This window comes from Phyllobates terribilis, unplaced genomic scaffold (genome assembly GCF_046119375.1).
Source record: "Phyllobates terribilis strain yellow unplaced genomic scaffold, ASM4611937v1 Scaffold_5__5_contigs__length_657084704, whole genome shotgun sequence".
NCBI lineage: Eukaryota > Metazoa > Chordata > Amphibia > Anura > Dendrobatidae > Phyllobates > Phyllobates terribilis.
The window spans coordinates 121067191-121088609 of NW_027362765.1; the positions used below are offsets into that span (position 1 = coordinate 121067191).

General features: G+C 42.6%; 1 protein-coding gene and 1 pseudogene across 1 annotated transcript in view; one reads left to right on the forward strand and one right to left on the reverse strand.

Moving 5' to 3' along the window:
* PRPF6 (pre-mRNA processing factor 6) overlaps positions 1–4662 on the forward strand; it is a 40233-nt gene extending 35571 nt beyond the window's left edge. Inside the window, exon 21 of the mRNA XM_073682895.1 lies at positions 3517–4662. Within this exon, the coding sequence (XP_073538996.1) occupies positions 3517–3669 (153 nt within the window). The 3' untranslated portion in view covers positions 3670–4662. The remainder of the gene's footprint in view (positions 1–3516) is intronic.
* A 4183-nt stretch (positions 4663–8845) lies between these two features.
* On the reverse strand, positions 8846–12866 carry LOC141272316 (ammonium transporter Rh type A pseudogene; annotated as a pseudogene).
* Between the last annotated feature and the right edge of the window lie 8553 nt (positions 12867–21419).

Below are 21419 nucleotides of genomic sequence, written 5' to 3' on the forward strand. Positions count from 1 at the left end.
ACAATCTGAAGACCCACTCTACACGGGGCATGGCTGCTTCCTGGGCAGCAAGAGCGGACGTGCCCATTGAGCAAATATGTACACTCCCTGACAGAAGTTATGTCGCTTATCCATGTTATGTAAATAAAAGCTTATAACCTGATGTTAAATTCATCCATTGGTTTTATAAATTACTCTTTTGAAAGCTGAAACCCTCCCAAATTTGGTTTGGGTTAAGAATATAATTTGGCATCAATGCTGAAATATTGATCATTTAATGAACACAGAATGGTCAGATTTTGGCAAGACAAAAGTTTTGTCGTCCACAGAAAGTAATGTGATATTCAAACAAATAATTATCTTAAAATACAAATATATGTTGCATAACATTGGTGAATGAAGTTGTGGTGCTATTAGAGTCATATTTAATATTTTGTGTGACTTCCATGAGCTTGAAGGACTGCATCCATGCGGTTCAATAATGATTCATACAATTTATTAATGAAGTCATCAGGAATAGCAAAGAATGCAGTCTTACATGCCTCCCAGAGGTCATCTAGATTCTTTGTTTTTGTCTTCCAAGCTTCCTCTTTCATCGTATCCCAAACATGCTCAATGATGTTCATGTCTGGTGACTGGGCTGGCCAGTCCTTGAGCACCTTGATCTTTTTTGCCTGGAGGAACTTTGTTGTAGAGATGGATGTATGAGATGGAGCACCATCCTGCTGCAGAATTTGACCCCTTTTATGATTTGGAATGTAAGAAGTAGCTAATACTTCTTGATATTTTAGGCTATTGATATTGCCTTCCACCTTGCAAATGTTTCGCACACCCCCATACTGAATGTAACCCCAGACCATAATCTTTCCACCACCAAATGTAACTGTTTTCTGGGTGTATTTTGGATCCATACGGGCTCCAGTAGGTCTCCTGCAGTATTTGCGGCGGCTGTGGTGTAATTCTACTGAAGATTCATCAGAGAAATCCACCTTCTGACACTTTTCCAGCGTCCATCTGTTTAGCAGGCTGTGGGACTTTGCAAATGCCACACGTTTTTTTATTTGCCTTTTGTTTAGTGCTGGCTTCTGGGCACTGATTCGACCATGGAGGCCATTTCGAGACAGAATCCTACAAACTGTTCTAGTTGACACAGGGACTTGAGGTGACCAGGCCTGTTGGAGCTCTGCTGCAGTGGAAGAGGGGCTTGCTTTGGATTTTCTAACCAACAAACGTTCCTCCTGAGCAGTTGTCTTGTGGGGTCTGCCGGACCTGGGCTTGTCAAACACATCTCCAGTCTCTTCAAATCTTTTTTTAATTCTTTGTACTTGACGCTGAGACACATTAAAGGTGCCTGCCACCTCTGCAGTGGATCTGGTCTTCAGCCTCTTAATAATCAAGGCTTTGGTCGCAGGGTGGATTTTTGGCATGTTGTCAGAGCTCAAGTTGCAGTTCAAGTGAAGGTCTGGGGTGCTGGGTTTCTTTTTATACACACCCACTAATTAACCGATCATTTACTGGTGAGGATGAACCGATCATTTACTGGTCATTCACTGGTGAGGATGTAAACTAGGACTGGGTGCATTATATGACCAGGCGACAAAACTTTTGTCTTGCCAAAATCTGACCATTCTGTGTTCATTAAATGATCAATATTTCAGCATTGATGCCAATTTATTTTCTTAACCTAAACCAATTTGGGAGGGTTTCAGCTTTCAAAAGAGTAATTTATAAAACCAATGGATGAATTTAACGTCAGGTTATAAGCTTTTATTTACATAACATGGATAAGCGACATAACTTCTGTTAGAGAGTGTAAGGCGGCCACATGGTCATCTCCATCCACTTTCTATAATCACTATAGACTTGACCTTTCTGCCTCCTCTGATCTCACATTTGGGAGAAGGGTTCTGCAGGCTGTGGTCCCTGCCTTACATACCTAGTTCTCTGTAATTCTCTCGTGCCATCGTGGGTGACAGAAAAACACGTATATTACTTACCGGTAATGTGTTTTTTCAGAACCCATGACGGCACCTTTACATTCCCTCCCTATCACTATGGTGATCAACTTCTGGTTGGTGGGTATTGAAGTATTCACATGGGTGAAATTTGTTTATGGTTAGGGTTGAGCGAGTCTTGAAGCTCATCAAGAGAATGCCAAGTGTGTGCAAAGCAGTCATCAAAGCTAAAGGTGGCTACTTTGAAGAACCTAGAATATAAGACATATTTTCAGTTGTTTCACACTTTTTTGTTAAGTATATAATTTCACATGTGTTAATTCATAGTTTTGATGCCTTCAGTGTGAATGTACAATTTTCATAGTCAAGAAAATACAGAAAATCTTTAAATGAGAAGGTGTGTCCAAACTTTTGGTCTGTATTGTAAATCTACAGAATTTTCAATTTTGCTGCAGATTTCACTCATACTAATGAGTGGGGAAAAATCTGCGTCAAAAAATGCTCCTATTTTAAGCAACGTTTTTCTTGCTAAGAGATGCAGAAATTCCTTCAGCGAATACTTAATGTGTGCACATACCCTTACTGGGATACTCTAGGTGCCCTCTCCCCTTCCTGCCAAACTGTTCTCTGAGGGGATCCTCTTATTCCCCCTCTTCATATGTATAGTTTTGTGGTGTTATTTGGGTGTTTTTAATGAATCTATCTAATAGAGGTTTACAAATTTTAAAAGGGGTAATTTTTTTGTTGAATGAATATATATATATATATATATATATATATATATATATATATATATATATATATATATATATATATATATGATTTTTTTTTTTGGGGGGGGGTGTTTATCCTATTTTCTCTTTTTGTTTAGAAGTATGCAAATCACATACTTGCGGTCACGTGACGGACCGCTCTCACCAGCAACACCAAAGAATCTGACAGTGTGCGGTGCGCACGCTTTAAGAATTCAGAGATCTGCAATGATAAGAGAGTGACTGCAGACTTTTATTAGGAGACCGGACATCTTTTAATGCATTAAGCAGAGCTTGGGTCCAGGGGGCTGTGCAGAGACACGCATGCTTGCTTTATTGCAGTCCTCTCGTTCTATGTATACAGCTCCTGTGCAGACCTATTTGGTTGCATACTAGGTGCAATCTCATCTTATTCTGCTCTACATGCTCCTACACACACATTGGGACCGGCTTGACTTTAGGACGGAGCTGTAGGGTTCACCGTACACTATAATTCAGTGTGACAGTAGCCCTGGTCCTCAGCAGACCTCTCACCCCTATTGTTAGTGTTGATAGGTGTCCATTAAGCATTGCTATACAGAGAATGGATTCGATCGCTGTCGTTGCACATGTTATCATTTTTCCAGTACACTGGCTGACACCTGCCGGACCCTGTACTCTGTTTTTTTTCAACAATGATTGATGTGAACCCAGTTTAGCAATAGAAAAACAAGCACAGAGAGAACTTTCTAACCTGGCATGGGAACATCGGGTTCTCAAACAGACTGAAAGAAATTGTGGTTATATTCCAGAAATTTTATATATATTTATTTTTTCCATCCTCCCGTTAGGAACAACAGGAGGATATCAGGAAACGATGTGAAAACGCTGAGCCGCGGCACGGAGAACAGTGGTGCGGTGAATCCAAGGACATCAAGAACTGGCAGAAGAAATTAGGAGAAATTCTCACCTTAGTGGCATCAAAAATAAAGAACACCTTCTAAGCCGCTGTCATATGCTGTACATAACTCAGTCTGCTAGAGGGCGCTGCACTGATCTTCAGAGCAGCCCCTTCTTGCCCCCCATATATTATTATTTTATATTGTGTTTTTTTTCTTTTTTTTCCCCTCCATCAGTTGTTTCAAGGCAATGTGAGCAATTCTTAGGCTGCGTGCCCACGTTGCGGATTACAAGCGTTTTTGATGTGGAATTTCCGCAGCGTAAACGCTTGTTAAACGCTTGGTAATCCGCACCCCATGGTCCCCAATGGGATTCCGCAAGTTCTATGCCCATGCTGCGGATTTTTCCGCAGCGTTTATGCTGCGTTCAAAAATCCGCAGCATGTCAATTAATTTTGCGTTTCCGCAAGCGGAATTGCCTTTGTGCAATGCATAAAAAACGCAAGGCAATTCCGCATGTGGAAAACGCGTGATAAACGCGTGCGGAATTCCGCATGCGTTTTTCCGGGAGAGGACTTGCAGAAATGAAGCAGAAATTTTCTGCTTCATTTCTGCAACATGGGCACATAGCCTCACAGAGAATAGATCTCTGTTTACTATGAATACAAAGTCAGATTTCACTAAGACTAGTCAATAGGTTTTGGATTTTCTATGAAAATTCAGATTATGGTTGGGTCTCTTATGTGCACAGAAGTGATAAATGAACGTGGTCATCCCTGAAGTGTAGCAGCAATTTGTTTTAGCTCGCTTGTGTCCTCAGTGTTATACTACTTATGGCCACGTGGGGGCGGCAGCGATCACTCCCCTTTTCTATAGATTAGCTGATTTTAGGCTAGTTTACATGGGTCATGTGATGGAAAGTTGCTGCAATCTTTCAGCCCCGCTTTGTGCTAACCATTTTGATGTGGAAAATGTTAACGTATTGTATATTTTATCACATCAGGATCCTCCTCTCTCACCTGGTATCTGTGTCTTGGCATCTAAGTGTGATTATAATGTGTAAAGTGTTGATAACCAATACAGATGTTTTTATGTAAACTGCCTTGTGTCTGTTATATTGTGATGGAGTTTCCAGGGGCTTTTGATAAATCTTCCTTCCAGGTAAGAACATTTATTAAAGCACAACTCCACATAAAATGTATCTGCCCGTGCAGACGGTAAAGGCTGCTCAGTGGACGCAGATACGGTTAATATATCTGCCTGTGGCTTTTTAAAATTATTTAACAAATATTATACCTTAAATTTAGTTTATTAATATTGAGGGAGTCCCCCCCCCACCCCTCCGCTTGATCCCAGTTTAGAAATCTGCCCCCTCCTCCCTGTATCCAAAGTGGCTCTTTTATAAATGTGGCACACAAACATTAATACACCCTGCACCCCACACCCCATTGGACTTGAGGTATGTTCACACATGGCATTTTTGCTGCGTATCTGGTGCATAATATACCAGCATAATGAGATTTCGGAAATCTCATGCACATGCTGCACAAGTGAATGCTAGTAATAAAAAACGCAAGTGAAAATGCAGCATGTGAACATATTGTGACAGTGTGATACCTCTGCTCTACCACCAGGTGGAGCATTTTCCCCTCAGCCAGTGACTGCCATGCTAGCTATGTGCCAGGCATGCAGCGCTGCTTGAGCGTCTCACATGCTGTAATTGTGGCTTTATTTGTGAGCCCGGGGACAGCTGTATGTTACTGATCAGGGGAACAAGGGGGGGACACACAGCGCTGGAATGTCTATAAATTTATATTCTGTCTCCATGTCACCCCCTTTCATTTCATTCCTGTCAGAGCAGCTCTTCTATATATGGAGTATTGGAACTGGATTGTCAGCCTTGCGTAACTGCACGTCTGGGTCATGCAAAGTGTTAACTCCTTCAGTCCAGACAGTGACAGGAATACCCATTGCTAGATATGTTTACGGCTGACACCATTTTAAGTGTTTTTATATGCAAAAGAATAATGTAACTGTAGTAGGGTCACCTGCAGTCAAAAGTGGTAAAGCTAGCCAGAGCTACAAATGTAGCAGAGCAGAGATTGTAATTTAATATAAGATGGAGAAAATGCCATTGTCCTGTATCTCCGAGGACCCCACAATTATAGAGGCACTGTTCTGGTTCCACTGCCAATTTTGCTACCCAATGTTTGTGCACCTCACTTTAATAATTACGTATTTAACAGTGTAGCAAAACTGATGGAGCAGAGTTGACTTTGTCATTTAAAGGGACTGAGCTGATCATTGGCATCTCTGTAATGGAAACTCCCTAATGAACTGGTTTTACTGGTGAGAGGTGCAGAGGCCTGCCTATAAATCACTGCAGGAGAAATGTAGTGACACATTGTGCCTTTAAACCACTTTTTTCTTATGATCTGGCTCAGATTCTTGTCTCTGATGTTTTTGACATTCATTGTTTTTTTTTTAAGGGGCTGATCAGATGCGATAACCCTTTTACAGTAGGTTAACCAGCAGTCCTGTGTAAAAGTGCAGATGCTGAATGATAGAGAGGGCAATGCCACTTTACAAACTTGGCTCTGCTACATCTGTTTGGGTTCAGATTTGTGTGATTATTTCCTTTATAGGAACAGGAAATACAAAGACAGTGGTGGATCCGTCACATGATGGACATCGAACCCTATTGTTTTCATGGTGTCTATCATTTTACCAGTAACATTAGTGTAGCGTGCGAGGGAGTGGTGGTATTTCTCAGTCTTTCTGGTGGAATCTGATGCGGAGGTGAATCTCGCCTTTAGTTATCGTACTTTGTATTTTCCACTCTTGATGGCAATAGAAGGAAAATCTTCATCCAAATTGCAACCGAGGCATCTGCCTGTGGCACTAAAACTGGTCTGCCCCATCACCATCCATTGTCCTCTTGGTTGGCACCATTGTCTTGTGTAAGGGTCTCACCCCCCCGGTCTCGGGACACACGTGTTTTCTCTCCCCCTCCTATGGGATTTTTATGGGAGATAAACCTATTGGTTGTCAGTGAGCAAATGTGGAAGATATGATGCAGGAGGGGAGGGAAGGAAGGAGGAAATGTAGAGAGCGGGAGAGGAGGTGGTGACGTCATAAACCTGCCTGAAATTTTGAGAAAAACAAGCGGAAAAATAAAGGTCTATATATAGTTGGCGGGGGTCAGTGTGGGAGATGAAATGGGAAGGGAGTCTGGGACGACCGGTGGAAAGCTGGGTGATATGGATGAGTGGTTGGTGCTATCAGTGTAGGATCAAAATCAGATCTTACGAATGTTTGATCTGAGTTGTCATCCAGCTTTCCAACAATCCTGAATATTACACTGTTACTGTAATATTACTGTACTGTTGCTGCTCAGGGCTGTGCCAAAGCTGACGCAGTGAGGTGGTGTTAGTAACCTTGATCCATAGACCCTTAGAACATTGTCCCATTGATTTAAAAGGCAGAGCACCTGCAAATATACGGGCCCACGCGTACACATTAGCTTTAATGTTGACCGAACCCGCCAATCATCTGCCTGACTCCGGATGATTTCGGGCATGTTGATTATTGAGTCTTTTGCTCCAGTGGGACACAAGACACCAAAATAGCTGTCTTACTATTGAAAACACATGCACGCTCCGCCAAACTGAATGTGTATGGGTGGAGGGGAGGGCACTGGAGAGAGAGAGCTGTAACCTGAACTCTATTTAAGGTGTGTGGGCACCTTAAAGGGATTGAAAAGTTCTCAACTAACCACAGGATAGTTGACTACTTGCTCATCGATGAGGGCTCCAACCGCTGGGACCTGCAGAATCCTCGTTACAGAATGGAGCGGAATGTCTGATGCTCGGCTGTCTCTCCATTCATTCTCTATGGGGCTGCCAGAAGAAGCGGAGTGCAGTGCTGGGCAGCCCCACGTGGAATGAATGGAGCGCCGGACTAATGGGGATAAAAGTGCGCCATTCTTCTGGTCGATGCATGTCCCAGTGGTCGGCCCCTACTGATCATTAAGTTATCATCTATCCTCTGGATAGGTGATAACTTGTCACTGGGTAACCCCTTTAAAGGGAATATGTCAGCAGGTTTTTGCTATGTAATCTAAAGACAGTGCCTCTCTTATCAAGCTCCTAGGTTTTGTTTGCCTACAATGATTGTTTTAGCACCAGTAGCTTATCATTGCTGTGACTAGCTGGTCCAGTGAGTCTTGCTCCCACACGCCCCCTCCTGTGATAAGCACCTCACTGTCTATGCATATTGTATATACAGAGTCTGGTGTGGGCGGGGTTAGCTTCCTCAGCTCTGCTTCATTCTAAATCTACAAGCTCTGATTGTGTCAGAACTGCTGCACCCAGTAATCTAAGGGATACATCATTGGATTCAGCTTCTCTTTGCCAACATCATGCAGCTTTCAGATTAGGTAGCAAAAACCTGCTGACAGATTTAAGTCGCTGAATTGCCACCTTGTGGGACTTTTCTCCGTATTCAATCACCGCTGGATGATAACCAATATTATCACCCCTGCTAGGCTAACCTGGATTGTTAGGTAGCAATGATGGCACCATGATTGGATACATTGGCCATTTAGGATATGAGGTGACTACCCTTGTGGGAGCTGTAAGGTGGTCATACTAACATGGAGGCCATGTCTGTCTGTCATTTTGGTCCCATGAAACAAAATGTAATGCCGCACCATTATCCCCATATGTGCCCAATACATATGTACTATCTCCGTGTGATCTCGGGTGACGTGACCTTACTCTGATTTGACACTTGGACACTTTCTCTGTCATCTGTTTGTGTTAAAGCAACAGCAGCGTTATCTCTGGCATCATAAAGCTGCAGGATGGAAGTAGATATGTTTAGATAACCACAGGTTAATCTGTAACTAGAGCAAAGCATGGAAAATAACTAGAGGGGTCTATGCAGTGAAAGTGGCCATGCAGCCATTACTCTGTCCACCCAGCTCTCCACAGACCCTGAATGGCCTATAGTCTGACAGTACCATGACCCTGACTCTGTAACAAGGTTATGACTGTTCAGGGACCGTGGAAAGCTGGGGGGCTCCCCCTATTGTTCACATGAGTGCGGATCGGGGCTGACTTTTCCTGGCGGGTCATCCAGTTATACACAAGGTATTGTGTTACATCAAATACATGGAAATTTATCATGTCTGTTCCAAAAGTGAATGTGCGGAAAGTGGGAATGTTTCTGTGGTGACTATAATGGACTTATGTCTGGAGGAGATGAAAGACAAGAAGAATTATCTTAGGTCACATATTATTACAACAGAATACAGTTTTGTATATTATATCACATAATAACAGATATAGAACATTACACTACAATCACATAACAGATTACAGTCACTTTGTATAATAGATGCTTACAAGAAGTACCGTATTTATCAGAATATATGTGCACTTTTGCCTGATATTACAGAAAATATTGGAGACCCCTAAAATAAGGAGACATGTCCCACAAAGCCAGTCACTGGGGCTAGGTCTTATTATGGAGGTACAAGATGGGGATATTGTTATAGGGGCTACATGTGTATCATTGATATGGGAATACTTACTATTATGGGGCCACTACAGAATCGGATGTCTTTACTCTATAGGGGCACTGTACAAAGCCATAGTTTGGGGGGAGTACTTTGGCTGCCCTTTTACAGAGACCTTGACCATTCTTTATGGGGGACACTACAGATGGGATGACTATCGGTTCGGAGTCTTATGGGGGCATTATAGCAATCTCTGTTACAGTTGTAGTAAGTCTAATGGGGGTGCTGGCTGTCAATACTGTGGGGGCTCTCTCCTTGATGGGATAGGTATGGGGGGCACTGTAGCTATTCCTGTTACTGAGGGATAGTTAGCACATGCCTTATGTGTGGAAAAATATGATTTGACAACTGTATGTGCGTTCTAAAATATAAAAGATTATGTAATATAGTATAGATCATGTAATTATGGTTTCCTAAGATATTAAAGGTATTTAGTCAGCACAGAATGACTGTTCAAACCCAGCACAGTCGTTCAGTGCATCATGGTGGGGCCAAACGTTGAAATACACCTTCCCACCTGCTTGTTTTCCCTCTATCGCCACCTCCTCCACAAGTAGGTGGGAAGGTGCACTTAAATGTTTGGCCGCGCCGTGATACACCGAGCGCCTGTGCTTGGTTTGAACAGTCATTCTGTGCTGACAGTCCCTTTAACCCTGCACTATGTATGAAAAAGTAAAAAATGGGTGTACATGATTAATGTCTCTATAGAACACTTTGGAAAGCAGCCAGTCCCTGACTTACAAACGTCTCCTAGTTACAAATGTAAGATGTTTAAAAAAAAAAAAAAAATACTGACCTAATCGCTCACCTCTCCGGCTGCCCCGCTGCACGCTGTCTGGACGTCTTCCTTTTTCCATTGCACGCCCCATCTCCAGCTTCTTCACTATAGGCCAGGACTTCCAGCCATGTCCAGGCCTCGGAGGTCACTGTATGTCGTAAGGTCATGATGTCCAGACGTTTGCTGTGACTTTGACATGCAGTGACCTCCGAGGCTTGGACACGACCAGAAGTCCTCGCCTATAGTGAAGAGGTCAGAAAGATGATGGCAGCGCGGCGGCTGTAGAGGTCAGCAATGAGGTATTGTTGTTTTATTTTTTACAACCCTTTTCCAATTTGCATACAAATTCAGATTGCGAACAAAGCTACAGAACGTATCTAGTTTGTAACCCGGGGACTGCCTGTTGTCCTAATATTGTGAGCAATGAATAACATAACACATTTCGTACACTCCTAAAACTGCACTACCACTATTAGTATATATGCATGGAAACCATCAAAAAATAGAATAACGACTGCCAATGTATGCCATTACCAGAAGTTTGTTGACTGACTGTTTCCAGAGAAAAGCTGGAGATTTTTCTGCAAGTTTTAGAATAAAAGGGAAGTGAAGCAGCAGAGTTGGGTAATAAGGCACATTACAGAGTTAATGGAATGTACATCTGCTTACTATATATACCAAAATGATACACATATATTTAGACTCGTTAGAACCACCCGAAGACCCACCATTATTAAAGGTGTTGTTCAGATTTAACATGAAAGTCTGCAGTCACTCTGTGACTGCAGACTTGTGAATCCTCACAGCTTGCACAGTGCGCGCTGTCAGGATTCTCCGATGCCAGCGGCAAGACTTGGTGGCCAGTTGACTGCAAGTTTGCAATATGCATACTCCCAGCCACATTCTGACTAGACATGCGTGGCCTCACTCAGTTCACTAGTATTAATGAAGCAGAGTACTTCGAGTCGGAATGTGGCCGGGAGTATGCATAATTGCAATCACATGACTGCGGGAGAATCTTGACAGCGAGCATTGTACTATGTGAGGATTCACAGACCTTTGTGCCACACTTGGACAATCCCTTTAATCTTAACTTCTTGCTACATGCTACTTTGAAGTCACAGCAATTCTCACGCACGAAAAAGTCATACCTGCAAAAGTGCAGAAGCTGAGATCTATGATGCTATATGCTGGAACCTAACAGCATTAATACATAGGGAACAATCATCATCCGAGGTCAATTTCTGAAGGTCTACTAAATCAACAGCATAGATCTGAGCTGGACCAGGAAGCTGAGATTCAGGATGCTCTAACGATTCTATAAAAGCAACAATAATGAGTCCAGCAGGATCAATGTCAATATTATACATGCTTAAGTGGTATCAGCATGTGCTTCTGGTGTTCATCCTTTGAAATCCACTTATTTCCTGTGTCTTCAGGGATTTGGAAATACAATTGGTCATCAAAAAAGTCATCCTTAGAGGGATGAACAAAACAAGGCAATCTCATCAATAATCCGGTTATATAACCGCCAAATAGTGATACCCCAAATGTTACTCCAAGGGCTGCAGCCTGCTGCAGGGCCTGACTCTGTGTGGTCCAGCTTTCCCCACGTCTGAAAACCCCAAAAATAGGATGTTGTCCCCCCTGACTACTGCTGTACAGGTTCTCATGTAGACTTAAACCATAATTATCAACAGGTCCCAGCAATATGACCACGATACTCCCGACAGTGCCTATGATACCAGGCAGGCCATGCAGATTATGGATTCCACATTGGTCTTGAACCTTCATCTTTTTAGCCAAGAAAGGACTTAAGTATTGAAAGCCAAGGGTGCAGGCTACAGAGGCTAAGCACCCAATGCTAAATGCCCCTCCAGGGCTAATTAGGTCTGCTGAAATCCCAACAGCTACTCCTCCAGCCAGGGAGGCATTTTGAAGATGTGCCAGGCTTATCCTGCCACGTTTGTCCATCAGGCTGGACATGGCAAAGGTAGTAATTGTGCCAGAACTTAATGCCAGGAAAGTATTCACAATAGCCCTATGTTGAGCTTCTTTAGTCTTGGCCAAAACAGAATTGAAGCTTGGCCAGAAGATCCACAGAAAGATAGTCCCTAGGAGGGACAATAGATCAGAGTTTGAGGTTGTGGTCTCTTTCACGTGTCCTCTTCTTAAAGATGGTTGGTACAGAATTTGGGATACACCCAAGCCAAAATAACATGAGAAGATGTGGATGGCAACTGTGCCTCCTACATCGATAATATGGAAATATTCATTGACCAGCCAGTCATTGACTACAAAGAGCGGGATTTCCATGGCTGAAAGCAGAAGCATCTGGACAGGACTGGTCCTTCCCAAAACAGCCCCAGCTGAGATAAGAGCCGTAACGGCGGCAAACTCTGCCTCAAGCACATTATTCAGCCTTAGGAGGATCACCCCATGTCTGAAATGGTAGAAGAAGCCTTGAACAACCATGGACCACTGAATGGCGAAATTGGCAATCAAAAAGTTGAAAGCAATCCCACCAAAGCCATAAAGTTTTAGAAAGGACAGCATGAGACCTAGCCCAGCGAACAACATGACATGGACATCCTTGAAGAGAGGGAAGATTGCGTCCAGGTCATCATCTCCTGCTGTTGTAGTCGCATTGGAAGTATCAAAATGGCTGGAAGGGTCTTCGAAGCTGAAAAACAAGATGAAGACGACTATGAAGACTCCTTGGACAAGAATCAGGAGGACTGGGAGCTGGCATCGTATACTTGGCAAGAAGGCAATGGACATTCTGCATACGACAGATCTTGACGTGCTCCTCTCTCATCACCAACTTATTGTAGGTTTAATTCTTGTGCATAACAACAGCCCAAAGGTTTTTCTCGCTTACTGGCTGCTTGTCCCGTCCAATCGCAGAGCTGTCATTTTGAGTGCAGTGACCTTTGTGCAGTAGTAATATACATTGCTTAAATATTACCTTTTATTAGCATGTTACAGGCTGTGTTTACATCCAAACCTTGGCATTGAATGCACTGCTGAGCAGCGGAGCTCCGGGCTGTAGCCAAGCATTGCTTCACCGTGAACATACTCGAGAGCCAAGTAATCAGATTAGGAATGGATCCATCCCTGGCTCACAGCATTGTGTATTAGTTACTTTATCAGAGCTCTTAAAGGGGTTGTACAGAATTAGAAAATCACTGCTATTTTCTTCTTAAAAAAAACATAACACACCTGTACATGGGTTGCATTTGTTATCACAGCTCACTTCCTTTGCAGTAAATGGAGCTGAGCTGCAATACCAATCACTACCTGAGAAACGGTGTGGCGCTGTTTTTGGAAGAAATCAGCCATGATTTTCTAATCCTGTTAAACTCATTTAAAGGGTGAGTAAAAACATTGAAAAAGTTTTTGATATGTCATAGCAACATGTCAAAAGTTTCAATCGGTTTGGATCCGGGTTCTGAGACCCCCAAAGATTTTCTAAAACGAGCTGAGCGCTGAGGTGTCAGGGCTGTGTTCAGGCTGATCTTCAGAAAGCAAACGCTGAAAATGAGTGCTATACCATGCTCCTAGAGTTTCCGGATCCACACACCACTGTTCCTCTTGATATTGTTCTGATGTGTAGACATAGAATGTGTAGAGTTTCTAAATTTCTATACCACATTTTTCAGGTCAGATCGTTTTCTATATGATAGAGAGGCGTTGGAGTAGCATTATGTGAGCGCTGGAGTTCTTCAATAAATTCATTGTTGATGCGGGCGAAAAGAAAACAGGTTTGTTATTTCTTACCATTTGCATTGTCTGTTCTTTGCAGAATGCAGAATTTCCTGTTTAGCTGCTTCTTGTAATGGGTGCTACCGCCTCTTCTCTTCCAATGTCTGGGCCACATAACTAAATCAATCTTGTGAGCAGCCTTAGATAGCCTAAATGAATGATGCCATATTGTTTCCATAAGGGCCACCTGGTTTATTACTATACCTGCCAAAAGAGGGAGCAGTATCTCAAAAAAGGAGCAGATAACCTGTTTCATGGTATGTCTCCTGCCCTAAATTATCCAGTGTTTAGCAAAGTATGCTGGGTCCAGAATGTTTTTAGTTAAATGTATAACATTGCCATGAAAATACAGAATTTAATGTTTTTTTTTTATTTGAGATTTTCTCAATATTTACCAAAATTTGCCATATATTTAGCCTCTTAATGAGAATTCCATCCAGCCTTCGATGGTGCACATCTCGGCACAGGGAGCTTTCCTGGAGCTGCGCAGCTCCAGGGAAGTCCCTCCGCCTCTTCTGTGACATGCTGGTGACGGCGTATACGCAATAACGTCATCGCGTGCACGGCAACATGTACACGCGCCACTCGCCAGGATACCAGAACTGGAGTTGCGCCTGCAGGGAATCGTATGAGAAGCAAGTATGAAAACTTTTTTTTTACATTTTTTTTTAATAAAATGAATTAAATGGGTGTGGTGGAGAGCAAATGATGATGAATTGAGGGTGTGGGAAGGGGGACAGTGAATGATGATGTATTGGGAGCGCAAATAATGATGAATTGAGAGTGGGGGACAGCAAATGATGAATTGAAGGTGGGGGGTGGGGAGAGCAAATAATGAATTGAAGGTGAGGGACAGCTAATGATAATGAATTGAGGGGGGGGGAAAAGCAAATAATGAATTGAGGGTGGGGGTACTAAATGATGATGTATTGAGACTGGGGGATCGGGGACAACAAATGATGAATTGGGGGTGGAGGGCAGCAAATAATGATAAATTGAGGTTGGGGGAGAGTGAATGATGTATTGAGTGTGGAGGGGAGCAAATGATGAATTGAGGGTGGGGGAGACCAAATGATGATGAATTGAGGGTGGGGGAGAGCAGTAGATATTAAATAGAGGGTGGGTGTAGGAGAGAGAGGACATAATTTTGTATGTGCGGGCTCGATCACCGCCAGGTGTCAACTGACACCCGATGCTATTTGCTGAGAGCAGTCCTGCACCGCTCCCGGCACATTAACCCCCTCAATGCTGCGATCAAAGTTGATCGCAGCATTGCGGTGGCAAGGGGAGGTGATCGGGATACTCACCTCTCCTGCCGGCCTCCAGCGCTGTCTGCCGCGGCTTCCCGGATGACTACCCGATGTCGTCATGACAACATCCAGGTCACCAGACAGCAGGAAGATATTTTGGTCATGCGCAGTGCATGACCAAAATATCTTCTGCATATGCATAGCTGACAGCCTGTATAGCACAGGGATGGTGCTCCATCCCTATGCTATACAGGCGATCAGAATAAAAAAAGTGAAAATCCCATAGTGGGACAAAGAATAAAAGTAAAAAAAGTGTCAGAAAGTGAAAAAAAAAAATTGTAAAAATATAAAAAAAAAATAATCCACCAAAACTACAAATATAATGTACCCGTCAATAAATATTATTCTGAAAAAAAAACAATAAAAGTACACATATTTGGTATTGCCACGTCCGGAGTGACCTGACCTATAAAACTGTCCCACTAGTTAACCCCTTTAGTGAACATGGTAAAAAAATAAAATAAAAAACGAAGCAAAAAACAATGCTTTATCATCATACCGCCAAACAAAAAATGGAATAACACGCAATCAAAAAGACGAATATAAATAAAAATGGTACCGCTGAAAACTTCATCTTGTCCTGCAAAAAACAAGATGCCATACAGCTCCATCAGCCGAAAAATAAAAAAGTTATAGCTCTCAGAATAAAGCGATGCAAAAAAATATTTTCTATAAAATAGCTTTTATTGTGTAAAAGCGTCAAAACATAGAAAAACTATATAAATGTGGTACCACTGTAAACGTACTGACCCGAAAAATAAAGCTGCCTTATAAATTTTACCACACGCGGAACAGCATAATTTAAAAAAAAAAAAACCAATTCCTGAATTGTTGGTTTTTGTTTATTCTGCCTCCCAAAAATCGGAATAGAAAGCGATCAAAAAATGTCACGTGCCTGAAAATGGCACCAATAAAAACGTCAACTCATCCTGCAAAAAACAAGCTGTCACATGACTCTGTCGGCCAAAATATGGAAAAATTATAGCTCTCAAAATATGGCGATGCAAAAACTAGATTTTACCAAAAAATGCGTCTTTTAGTGTGTGACAGCTGTCAGTCATAAAAACCCCATATGATTCTGGTATCTCTGTAGTCGCACCCACCCGAAGAATAAAGTCGTCTAATCACTTATACCGCACAAGGAACGGCATAAAAAATAAACTCTCGGGTTAGGGTTGTTCTAGGGTTAGGGTTAGGTTTGGGGTTGAGGTTAGGGTTGGGCTAGGGTTGTGCTAAGGTTCGGGTTGTGCTAGGGTTAGGGTTGGGGTTGGGGTTAGGGTTGGGCTAGGGTTAGAGTTAGGGTTGGGCTAGGGTTAGGGTTGTGCTAGGGATAGGGTTGGGATTGGGGTTTGGGTTGGGCTAGGGTTAGGGTTGGGTTAGGGTTAGGGTTGGGCTAGTGTTAGGGTTAGGGTTGGGCTAGGGTTGGGGTTAGGGTTGTTTTAGGGCTAGGGTTGGGCTAGGATTTGGCTAGGGTTAGGGTTGAGGTTGGGCTAGGGTTGGGCTAGGGTTAGGATTTTTTTCAAAAGTAAAAAAAAAAAAAAAGATGACGATATGGTGACTAGTGTTGAGCGCAAGTTCTCGCTACTTGAGTTTGCATCGTGTGCTCGGGTATGCCCTGAGTATCGCGGGTGCTCGAGTGACATGCTCGAGTCTCCGCCCCATATGCTTCGCGGCCAAAAAAACCTCACAGGGATTGCTTGCCATGCACGAGCGATCCCCGCATGTTTTTTTTTGGGTGTCTAATAACCGTGAAACATGCAGGCGGGGACTGGAGCATGTCACTCGAGCATGTCACTCGAGCACCCACGATACATGGTGCGTACCTGAGTACCCGATGCAAACTCAAGTAGCGAGCACTTGCGCTCAAGACTAATGACAACTTATTCAATATGATGACCTAATGTTATCAAATTCTGTGTCGTACCTCTGGGTTCAAAATGTTCACTATACTCCTTGATAAAATCCTTGAGGGGTGTAGTTTCCAAAATGGGGTCACTTGTGGGGGGTTTCCACTATTTAGGCACATCAGGGGCTCTCCAAACGCGACATGGCGTCCGCTCTCGATTGCAGCCAATTTTGCGTTCAAAAAGTTACACAGTGCTCCTTCCCTTCTGAACTCTGCCGTGCGCCCAAACACTGTATTTTCCCCACATATGCGGTATTGGCGTACTCAGGAGAAATTGCACAAAAGTTTTTGGGGTCCATTTTCTCCTCTTACCCTTGTGAAAATAAAAAAATTGGGGCTAAAACATCATTTTTGTGGAAAAAGTTTGATTTTTTTTATTTTCACGGCTCCATGTTATAAACTTCTGTAAAACACTTGGGGGTTCAGGGTGCTTACCACACATCTAGATAAGTTTCCTGAGGGGTCTAGTTTCCAAAATGTTGTCACTTGTGGGGGGGTTTCCACTGTTTAGGCACATCAGGGGCTCTCCAAACGCAACATGGCGTCCTCTAATTATTCAAGCAAATTTTACAATCAAAAAGTCAAATGGCGCTTCTTTCCTTACGAACCCTGCCTTGCGCCCAAACAGTGGTTTTACCCCACATATGCAGCATCTGCTTACTCAAGAGAAATTGGACAAAAAACTGCATGGTGCAATTTCTCCTGTTACCCTTATGAAAATGCAAAATTGAGGGCTGAGAAACATTTTTGTGGGAAAAATTTTATTTTTATGGCTCAATGTTATAAACTTCTGTGAAGCACCTGGGGGTTCAAGGTGCTCACCACACATCTAGATAAGTTCCCTGAGGGGTCTAGTTTCCAAAATGGTGTCAGTTGTGGGGGGTTTCCACTGTTTAGGGACATCAGGGGCTCCCCAAACGCAACATGGCGTCCGCTAATTATTCAAGCAAATTTTACATTCAAAAAGTCAAATGGTGCTTCTTCCCTTCCGAACCCTGCCGTGCGTCCAAACAGTGTTTTTTCCCCCACATAAGGGGTATCTGCGTGCTCAGGGGAAATTGCACAAAAAATTTTGGGGTCCATTTTTTCCTGTTACCCCTGCGAAAATAAAAAAAAAATTGGGTCTAAAGTAACATTTTTGTGAAAAAAGTTAAATGTTCATTTTTTTCTTCCACATTCCAAAGATTTCTGTGAAGCACCTGAAGGGTTAATAAAGTTCTTGAATGTGGTTTTGAGCACATTGAGGGGTGCAGTTTTTAGAATGGTGTCACTTTTGCGTATTTTCTGTCATAAAGACCCCTCAAAGTGACTTCAAATGTGATGTGGTCCCTAAAAAAAATGGTTTTGTAAATTTTGTTGGAAAAATTAGAAATCGATGGTCAACTTTTAACCCTTATAGCTTCCTAATAAAAAAAATGTTGGTTCCAAAATTGTGCTGATGTAAAGTAGACATGTGGGAAATGTTATTTATTAACTATTTTGTGTGACATATCTCTCTGATTTAAGGGCATAAAAATTTAAATTTTGAAAATTGCAAAATTTTCAAAATTTTCGCCAAATTTCCGTTTTTTTCACAAATAAACGCAAGTGATATCGAAGAATTTTTACCACAATCATGAAGTACAATATGTCACGAAAAAAAATTCTCAGAATCAGGGGGATCCGTTGAAGCATTCCAGAGTAATTACCTCATAAAGTGACAGTGGTCAGAATTGTAAAAATTGGCCTGGTCATTAACGTGCAAACCACCTTGGGTTGTAAAGGGGTTAAAGAAAAATAAATAAAAATATACCTAAAGAGAGCATTGGATATTTTAAGAAATGTTTAGTAGGTTAGAGTAGAGTAGGGCCCTGCCAGAAGAGTCTACCTTGTCATGGTAGAGGCTTAAAACATCTTTTGGCCAAAATAAAAGCTGATGGCTATGTATGTGATATATGGTGTTCGATGGGAACTGTTAATGTGTGATTGGTGAGGACGTGGTGCAGAAGTGGAGTTTTTCCAGGAGTGAGTGGTGGGACTGTGGAAGGTTCGAAGGGTGGAGTTCTTAGCTGGGGTGGAGCCTGGGTGGAGACTCAAGGGGGAACGAAAATTTTGCCAGTATGGGGCCCTGAAATTACTGGTGACAGCCCTGGTTCTCACCCACTACGATACAGCTTCCAGGGCCCCCACACAATATGATGCCTCCCTTACTCTCTCCCCCACACACAGTATAATTTACCTCACTCTTTGCTATACCTCCAACATTGACCTACAAAGCCGTCCATAATCTGTCCCCCCCATATGTCTCCAAACTAATCTCACCACATGTACTCTTCAGTCCTCCCAAGACCTCCTTCCCTTCTCAGCAATTGTACGTTCCAATCGCCTTCAAGACTTCTCCCGAGTATCCCCCATCCTCTGGAGTTTTGTGCCCCAACACGTCCGATTATCCGCCACACTCAGAGCCTTTAGATGGAACTTGAAAACCCATCTCTTCAAGAAATCTTACAGCCTGTAATGACCCTGTTCATTGTATTTTATATTTGTAACCTGTATATATACCCATTCTCACGTACTGCACCATGAAATCAATGGTGCTCTAAAAATATATAATAGTAATAATAATCCCCCCCCACATGCACAGTATGGTGCCCCCCACATTGGCCCCAACACAGTATGAGGTACTCAAAGTGCCCCAAACACAGTATTATGCCTCCACAGTCCCAACACACACACACATTATGGAGCCCCACAATGCCCTCCAACACAAGTGCTCACTGAGAAAACAAAAAAAAGTCTCACCGAGCCCTCCCCCCCTTCCCGATGCGTTGCTCACGTCTGAGCTGCTCGTGAAATGAAGCTCGGTGGAGCAGGCCCGATGTAGTGATGGCATTGCTCATGCTGTGCTGAGACTCAGCACAGGCTGAATGGTGGAGCAGAGAGCTGATGGCTCCCTGCTCCACTATTGTATTTAACTGTATCTATGTCCACAAAAGGGCCCCTGTAAAAAATCAATATATGGGTCCTTTGTAGGCCAAGTTTATTATAATGCACATTTCTACCTGCTTTGGAGATGGAGGACCCCCCTAGCTCTCGGGCCCCTGTGCGCCTGCACAGGTTACACCAATGGTACGTCCACCACTGTCTTCATCCGGAGGATACCGTTGAAACCAAGATAACGTGACGGAGGGCAGTGCCATTCAGCCTTGTGCCACCAGCTCAAGTGTTCCATAGTATAAACGTGGTCTGCCACTATTAGCGTACCACCACTGCATCCAGTCAAAATGATTTTATCCATAATCCTAGAATATCTTGGATGAAAGCTAAATAGTTGCTCTAATCTGGTTTAAAAAGTATAATTTAAAACTTTTTGTTCACACATTTACATAATTTTTCATCCTTTATGAGGTTGCATTTTCTTTTCTTCTGGTGTTATAACCAAGGTCATAGCAAGTCGAATATAGGTAGTTGGGTCAGCACCAAGAATGACCTCATTGTGAGATCAGGTGCCCCCGGGATCAGTGCAGGATGTGGGGGGAGGGAATTTTACCCTTATTCTCTCTCTATTGTGCACTTCATCAACAGGAAGATAAAGGACATTCAGCTCCAGGCACCTGTTAGGCCGAAAGGCTGCACCTGGAGAGGAGGACGAAGACGGGTGTTGCTCTTTTTATCCCTGAGGAACGAGTTCTTGGAGGCAACGTGCCAGATGAAGCACAAATAAATGACGTCTAGTACAATAAATAAGACCCTCAATGAATAAGATCACAAGATCTAAGACTGTAAAATTCAACTTATGGATCATGTCACATATTAATAAGCTGGAAAACTGGAATGATCCCTCAGAACGAAAAAATGGCTGCCTACATAGCTCCTCCTAATAAATAGCCGATTTGAAAACTTGGTAAATGCATTGATAGTGATTTTCATTTACAGGGGTTATCTTCATGAGACAACCCCATTATTAATGGTGACATATGCAGTACTATTTTTCATCTGTCTGTAGGGCAGATAGATAGGGTTATTATTTGAGCACTGCGTGTCAGTACTTCTTGTGTGCTGTATTATTTGTGGTCTAATTACTTACACATTCTGCTTCATGTTGTTTGAGTATTTTTATATGACTAATGCAGCATGTGGACAAATTATGTGTGCACTGTGTAGCAGTATTAGTTAAGCACCACATGGTAGTAGTAGCTTTTCCTTTTCCAAAGATTCAGTCAAGCTCCCACATCTGAAAAATGTACCCTATCAAGTACCCCCAACCCAATTAACCTAATGTGACTTTTTTTTACTTTTTATTTTAATACCTCCATAAAATTGCAATTAATTTTTATGATTTTAGTTTTTGTAGGTGGTGTTAACTTTATTTTATGGCTCATTAAGGTAAAATAAATATTTTTTTTTTTTTTATCAATGCCCTTGTGCACTTGATTACAGCTTTTGTGCTAAAGGGAAAAGCTGAAGGAGTAGCAGAGCCAAAGTGTTCGGTCGTTGGAGGTCCCGGTATTAAGACCCACAGTAATCACAAAGTGA